Source organism: Nannospalax galili, unplaced genomic scaffold (genome assembly GCF_000622305.1).
Source record: "Nannospalax galili isolate Female #2095 unplaced genomic scaffold, S.galili_v1.0 scaffold353, whole genome shotgun sequence".
Classification (NCBI taxonomy): domain Eukaryota; kingdom Metazoa; phylum Chordata; class Mammalia; order Rodentia; family Spalacidae; genus Nannospalax; species Nannospalax galili.
This window is the reverse complement of record NW_008331861.1, coordinates 358,071-365,107: the sequence shown is the minus strand read 5'-3', so window position 1 is coordinate 365,107 and position 7,037 is coordinate 358,071. Positions and strand designations below refer to the sequence as shown.

Here is a 7,037-nt window from a genome sequence, read left to right as displayed (position 1 = left end):
TTTTAAATTCTGTATCCTGGTCTACTTCTAGGTAGTTATCATTGGAGAACCTTCTATAGGAATGGTGGTTTGGGGGGAGACATATTAATTTTTTCATAGTATTTTTAACTTTTACTTGTCATCTTAGCATATGGATTTCTTTTATAATTTATGTATCTGATATGAAATTCAAGCTTTCCTTTGTTGAGTTCAACTTTAATTCTTCTTTCTATTGCTGATCAGCTTGGTTGATTTATGATCTAGTATGAACAATTAGTTGGTCTAACCTTCAAGTTTTCTTTTTGATTTTTCTGTTGGAGGGACTGGATGAATCCAGGCAGGCTTGTCAGGATCGCTCCAGGAGGGCAACAGAGACCAGGCCAAATTTTAAGCGATGAGCATTAACTGGAATTGTTATAACTAGCTAAACAAGGTGGTGCCAGCCCAGGAACCAAATCAGGGGAATGGTGACCTGGTACAAAAAGATCTGGCTGTCTCTCCCAGTTAGTCAGGTGCTCTCTGGCAGCCTAAGCAGAACAGGGCAAAAGCCTAATGAGAGCTGATGGGAACAGGAATGGCTGGTTCTTACAAGCAAGCAGAGAATGCTTGAGTTCTGCAGCAGTGGAAGGGAATGGAAATGGTTCCAAAGCAGGGGCATGGGAGAGGAGGTATTTGGGTAACACATTAGTTAGTCAGGCACTATCTGGCAGCCTCAGCAGGATGGAAACAAGCTCCAAGGAGCTTTAGTGGGAATAGAATGGGTTCATTCTTCCAATAGGTATTTTCTTGAGTTCATCAGATTCCCCAGAGAAAGAATCTTGCTGTCTGCTTCTTGGGAAGACTAGCTAGTTCCAACCACCAGACTAAGTAGTCCAAATTTGCTGTTACTTAATCTTCAAAGATACAAATTTAACCTCAGTCTCTCTTTTCCTGGTCTTTCCTTGCTGCATTTCACTGGCTTGGTTCTCTAAAATGGTGTGTTCAGGTTCAGTCATCTAGTAGACAAACCTTTCTCTTCTGCCAGGGTGAAGGAAGAGATGCATGGGACAGGAGAGCATCAAAACTGCATCTTCTGCTGGCTCTGCCCTGTCTTCCTACTCTCACCCTGCTGCCTATGACTGCTGAGCTTTCCTGGAGTTCTAAAATGCACGTCAACTCTCTTTTGAGTTCCCATCAATCACCTCCAACTCATATTACAGCTTGTTTTGCTCTGTTAAATTAGTTGTTACTCAACCATTATCTCACTGGCTTTGAAAGCTGTCATTATTGCCTTTTCTTTTTCTCTCTCATATTTATGCATTTAAAATGCTTTTTACAATGTAATTTCATTGGGAATTTATAAGGACTGATGGTATGTAGCTGTGTTCAGTCTGGAATTTTAAGCCTCATATTCTTGAGACTGTTTGCACCATTCACAGTTTTGTTTCTATGTTTTGGTCTTTAGAATGCATATTTCTGTTTTTTGAAAACATATTTAAATTTTGGAAGACTCTAGTATTAGTTTCTTCTTTTGTGTTGCATTTACTTTAGAAATTCAGTTCCTGCCTTGGAAGTCAGGACTCATTGCATTTTTAAAGTTTTCACTACCATACAGAAGATTGAGGGGCTGGAGAGATGGCTCAGCATTTAAGACCACTGACTCTTCTTGCAGAAGACCCGGGTTCGAATCCCAGCACCTACATGGCAGCTAACAACTGTCCATAACTCCAGTTCCAGGGGATCCAACAGCCTCTTTTGTCTTCCAGGGGGTATTGCATGACACGGATGCACTTACCTACATGCAGGCAATACAAGCATACACATAAAATAAAAATAATAAAGAAAATACTTTTTTAAAAAGAAGATTGATGGCAGGTGAAGTGGTTTCCCTCCCTCCTTGAAAGCAGTCGATAGTACTGCCCTCACATTCACATCTACAACTGGAAACCATACTTGAGGGAAAGACTTACACACAAGTACCTTAAAATGAGCCACTTTACCAATTTAAGTTAAAGAATTACCAACTCTCTCCTTCTATTTTACCCCAGAAATCTCCATTGTCACTACTCATAATACTTCATTATCTGGAAGGCCTTTGACAACTGTTATAACCACACTGCAGACAAAAATTTCAGAAATGTACCTATGAATATTGTACTTTCAAGATAATAATATAGAACATATTTAATTAACTAATGAATTGATCTTTAAATTTATTAATATATGTTTCTGTTTTAGACAAGTCAAAAAAGAAAACACCTTTTAGAATTTTGTTATTAACAATTAATATTAATTTTAAATGTTGCAAGAATAAAATGAGGAGAATCACTGAGAGAAAGTGTATTAAAATATCTCAATTTTGGATTCATAAAAAATTCTATATTGAAAACCATATTAGTATATATATTGTTATAAAATAAAAATAAATTACTGTAAGCCTATAGTCTATTCATATGAACATAATGTTTGGAAGATTCCCACTAGGTTGAAAATTTCTAAAACAATCCTCTGATGGTCAGACCCATATAACATTAAAAAAATGAGTCATTTTTTGTAAGAACAAGACAGTACAGCAGGTATCTAATAAAGTTATTACAGGATTGAATTAGCAGATAATTTTACATACTTAAGACTCAAACTAGGTAAGTTTTTCAATATTTAAATGTTTGTGGTCATTTTATCACCTAAAATGCTGCATAGGGCCACTTTCATATCCCTGTTTCTCAAGCTATAAATCAAAGGATTTAGGCTGGGAGATAACAGAGAGTAAAACACTGACATGAACGAGTTCAATGATGATGCAGATTTGGATGTGGAGCCTAAATATGCAACAAATCCAGAAGAGAGAAACAAGGTAACCACAGTCAGATGGGGCACACAAGTGGAGAAAGTTTTAAACCTTCCTTGCACAGAAGGAATTCTTAGGATGACAATGAAAATGTAAACATAAGAAATAACCATTAATATAAAACACAAGAAACCAAAACAACAGCTGGCAATGATAAACACGTATTCTAAAATTTGTTCTCCAGAACAAGCTAGTGTGAGAAGTGATGGAACATCGCAGAAGAACTGATGTATTATGTTGGGACCACAGAAATGCACAGAGAACGTCCCTGCAGCATGAAGAGACCCATAGACACACCCAGTGAGCCACACAACAGCCACCATCTGCACACAGGCAGCTCTATTCATAATGGTCTCGTAGTGCAGAGGGAGGCAGATGGCAACATAACGATCATAAGACATCACCAAAAGAAGGGAAAATTCAGTGCCTGCCAAAAATACAAAACAGAAAACCTGTAAAATACACCCTAGGAAAGATATGGAGTGGATGTTGCTCACAGAGTTCATGATGGATTTGGGAACTGTAACAGAGATATAACACATATCAATCAAAGACAAATTCTTCAGAAAGAAATACATGGGTGATTGGAGATGCTGGTCTATGGTGATGAGGATGATAATGAGGAGATTTCCCATTAGTGCTGCCATGTAAATTAGGAGGAAGAGTGTGGCGCACAGTGTCTGCAGCACCTGGCCATCTGGGAATCCCATGAGCAAGAATTCCATGTAGACTGTCATGTTGGTCATTGTCTCTGTCATTGTGACTCCTGGCTGTGAAAATGCAAGGAAAATTAGTATTGTTTCAGTTACTTAGATCTTCCTTCCTAAGTTTTTTAAATTGTTGATTTGTTTTACTACATTCTTATTGATGTTTTCTGATGTGATATTACATGGTGAGTGACATTTCAAAACTTTGAAAGTTTATTTTATCTTATTTTTTTTTAGAGGGGAGGTTGGTATTTTTGAAACAGGGTCACCTTGTAGTTCTAGCTGTTCTAGAACTCACTATGTAGACCAGGCTTGCCTTTAACTCACAGAGATCCACCAGCCTCTGCCTCGTGAGTGCTGGGATTAAAGGCGTGCATCACCACCCCCAGTGATTTAGTCTTTCTTTACCACCGATGAAAATCCATTGTGTAAATGTACCACATTTTAATTATTCACTCATCAGCTGAGGTGTACTTAGATTTCTACCATCTCTTATCTGTTGTGAAAAGAGCAACAATATACATGGGTGTACAAGTATCTATGCACTATGATGTGTCTTTTGAGTATATTGCCAAGGAGTGGTATAATTGGTTTATGTGATAGGTTCAATTTTACTTTTTTAAGAGTTATACACAATGCTTTTGGTAGGGATTACACGAATTTGAAATCCCAACAGCAGTGAATGAACATTACCCTTTCTCCACATCCTCTCCAGCATTTGGTATCATTTGTTCTCTTGATCTTAGCAAGCCTGACTGGGAATCATATTATTCCAAAAATCTGACAGATTACATATACACTATCTCTAAATGAGTCCATGTGTATACCTGAAGGCTACATAACAAGAAACAGTGCCGGACAGGAGAAACCTTCCTTTGAGCTGTTGGCCTGGTTAGTTCAAGAGACTCCCAAAATTATGCAGACTATTGCCACAGCCATTAATAACCTCCCAGAACTTGAAGGTAAGATCCTATTGTTGAAGTCAGGACATATTTCAGACACAGGATTTAGGGCAATGGAGCTGGAACTGACCTGGAAGTCATTTCCCCTGAAGACTAGCTCTAATAACTTTGGAAAGTAGCACACAAACTGCTAAGGGAGAACATCAGTCCATGGTCCAACCCCAGCTTCAGGGCCTAACAACTACATCAATGAACAGTACAGCAAACGACATTGGTACAGTAGTAGCACTTTGTGGGGGGTAATCAACAGATACCTAATTGGTTTTAAAGGTCAGTCAATGGGAGGAAAAACATTTGTGTACTATAAACATAGCAAAATACAAATATCTGGAGGGATCATAAATCTTAGAGAAAACCCCAAGGCTGTCACATCCATAGACAAACATAATTTCTTACTTTGCACAAAATATAAACAAACAAGTATCCTAGTCACCACTCATCAAAGAACCTTCTTTTGCAAAAGAGAGTAACTGTTACAGAGTTCCATAACTGGTCACACATAGACACGTGAATTTTCCAGTCTAAGTGGTACACCTACAATCCAACCTCTGCACCTAATGCTCATGGAACATAGGACAAGGGGTAAAGGGGACTCTAACACATCGCTCAATTCTCATCAATGAAGTTCCCTCATGCAACAGAAGGCCAGGAACACAAAAGGTCACAAATGTCAAAGGTTTAGAGAATAAGAGTCTGCAGAGTATGGGTCCTTGGTCAGGACTCATATTAAGCTCCACCCACCCGGGACTCAGGGACCATTGCAGAAGAAGGGGCAGAAACATTGCAAGAGCCAGGCAGGAGGCACATGACCATATGGAAATAGAATTGTACAAACTCCTGGGACAGTGATCATATGAAACTATAGCAATGGTGTCAGCATGCACAAGACGCCTGCAGACTCAAGCTGACAAAAATCCAGCACAGAACTGTGGAAATGGGCAACAAGAATTATTGGCAGCTGATTATTGCTGTGTGAGGAAAAGATGATCATTTTAAAGGGAGGAACTCTAGATAGGCTGACTAAACCCTGGTGGATGAATTTGTACTGAGGGATGTCTGGGAACATTAACTTGACATGATAGTCCATAACACAAATGACAATGTATGAATTCCAGTGGGAGGGGACTATGGGAGACTATGGGACTATAGCCAATGGAGAAGAAGGTATAAAGGTAATCAAGATTGAGTAAGATGCTCTATATGAAATAATAAAAAAATTCAGTGAATAAAAGAAAAAATGTAAAAACTTCAATCATGAGCAGTAAGTTTTCTAAAAGGCCATTAAGAACAGTCTAGCATGTGTTATCAAATGATATCATGAACTTTATGTAGTACATAGAAATAAATGATCTAATCTGTCCTCAGTGGACATATTAGTTTGCATCAGTTTTGATAGAATTCTTAAAGTGGTAGGGATTTTTAACACAATATAGTTCAATATTTACCGTGCTTGTAAATCTGGTTTATTTCCCAGCAAACAGCTTTCATAGATGAAAGGATGCACAAAGAATTTCAGGTATTTCTTTCCTTACTTTTCTTTATCATGTTATAGTACAGGTAACCAAGAAAAGATAAGTGAGCATGAGAAAAGTTCCTTTCTGAAAGTTAAATGTGGGACAATGATAGATCATCTAAGACACAATTTTCATAGATATTCAAGGTTACAAATGGCTCACTGATATTTTTACTGAAGTTCCAAGTAGATAGAATATTACCCTTTTTGAAAAATGAATAGAATCTATAACTCTATATCTCAAAAATAGGGTATATTTCCCTATTTTTATCAATTCCCAATGAGATAAAATTAGAACTCAATAGCAAATGACAGAAACAGTACACTACATGGAACCTGAATAATGCATTCCTGCATGATCAGTGGGTCATGAAAGAACTTAGAGAAGAAAAACTTTCAATAAAATGAAAATGAAAATATAATTTACCCAAACCTCAAGTAAACAGCAATAGAATTTCTAAGATGGAGGTTTCTAGTTATTTGTACTTACATTTATATTTCATAGAAAGCACCTAAATAACTTAAGGACACCTCTTAAGGCCTTGTAAAAGAAAGAAGTCAAATTCAAACCAGTAGATAGAAATGAGGACAGAGAAGAAATTAATGAAATGGAGAGTAAAAGGAAGTTATGAAGGGGCAATGGAGCACAGAATTAGTTCTCTGAAAAATAAAGAAGATTGACAAACTGATACTCAAAATAATCAAGCAGAGAGAGAGAGAGAGAGAAGCCAAAATTAGCAATATTGCTTATAGATCAATAAAGGAGAGATGATTATTAAAAAAATACTTTGGAAACCTATATTGGAAAAGGATCTACAGGAAGTAAATAAATTCCAAACTTATGAAATACCAATATTAAACAAAAACATATAAGCCCTAAGATCTATAATAAGAATTGTATTGAAGTAGTAATAAAAAGTTTCCTAAACCAGAAATGCTCAGAAGCAAACAATATAGTAGCCACATCTATCAGACTTTTAAAGAATTAACTCCAATGCTGTTTGAACTATTCACAAAATAGGATGGGAAGAAATTCTATCACTTTCATT

At 37.0% G+C, this 7,037-nt stretch overlaps 1 protein-coding gene across 1 annotated transcript; it reads right to left on the bottom strand.

The window, feature by feature from the left end:
• Positions 1 to 2,616: 2,616 nt before the first annotated feature.
• LOC103729077 (olfactory receptor 14A16-like) lies at positions 2,617 to 3,696 on the bottom strand. Its single transcript, XM_008827051.2, has one exon. The coding sequence runs from the start codon at positions 3,562 to 3,564 to the stop codon at positions 2,617 to 2,619; it is 948 nt and encodes a 315-aa protein (XP_008825273.1). The 5' UTR covers positions 3,565 to 3,696.
• Between the last annotated feature and the right edge of the window lie 3,341 nt (positions 3,697 to 7,037).

Coding starts and splice junctions, on each gene's coding strand:
- LOC103729077 (XM_008827051.2), bottom strand. CDS start 3,564: ATGACAGAGACAATGACCAACATGACAGTCTACATGGAATTCTTGCTC.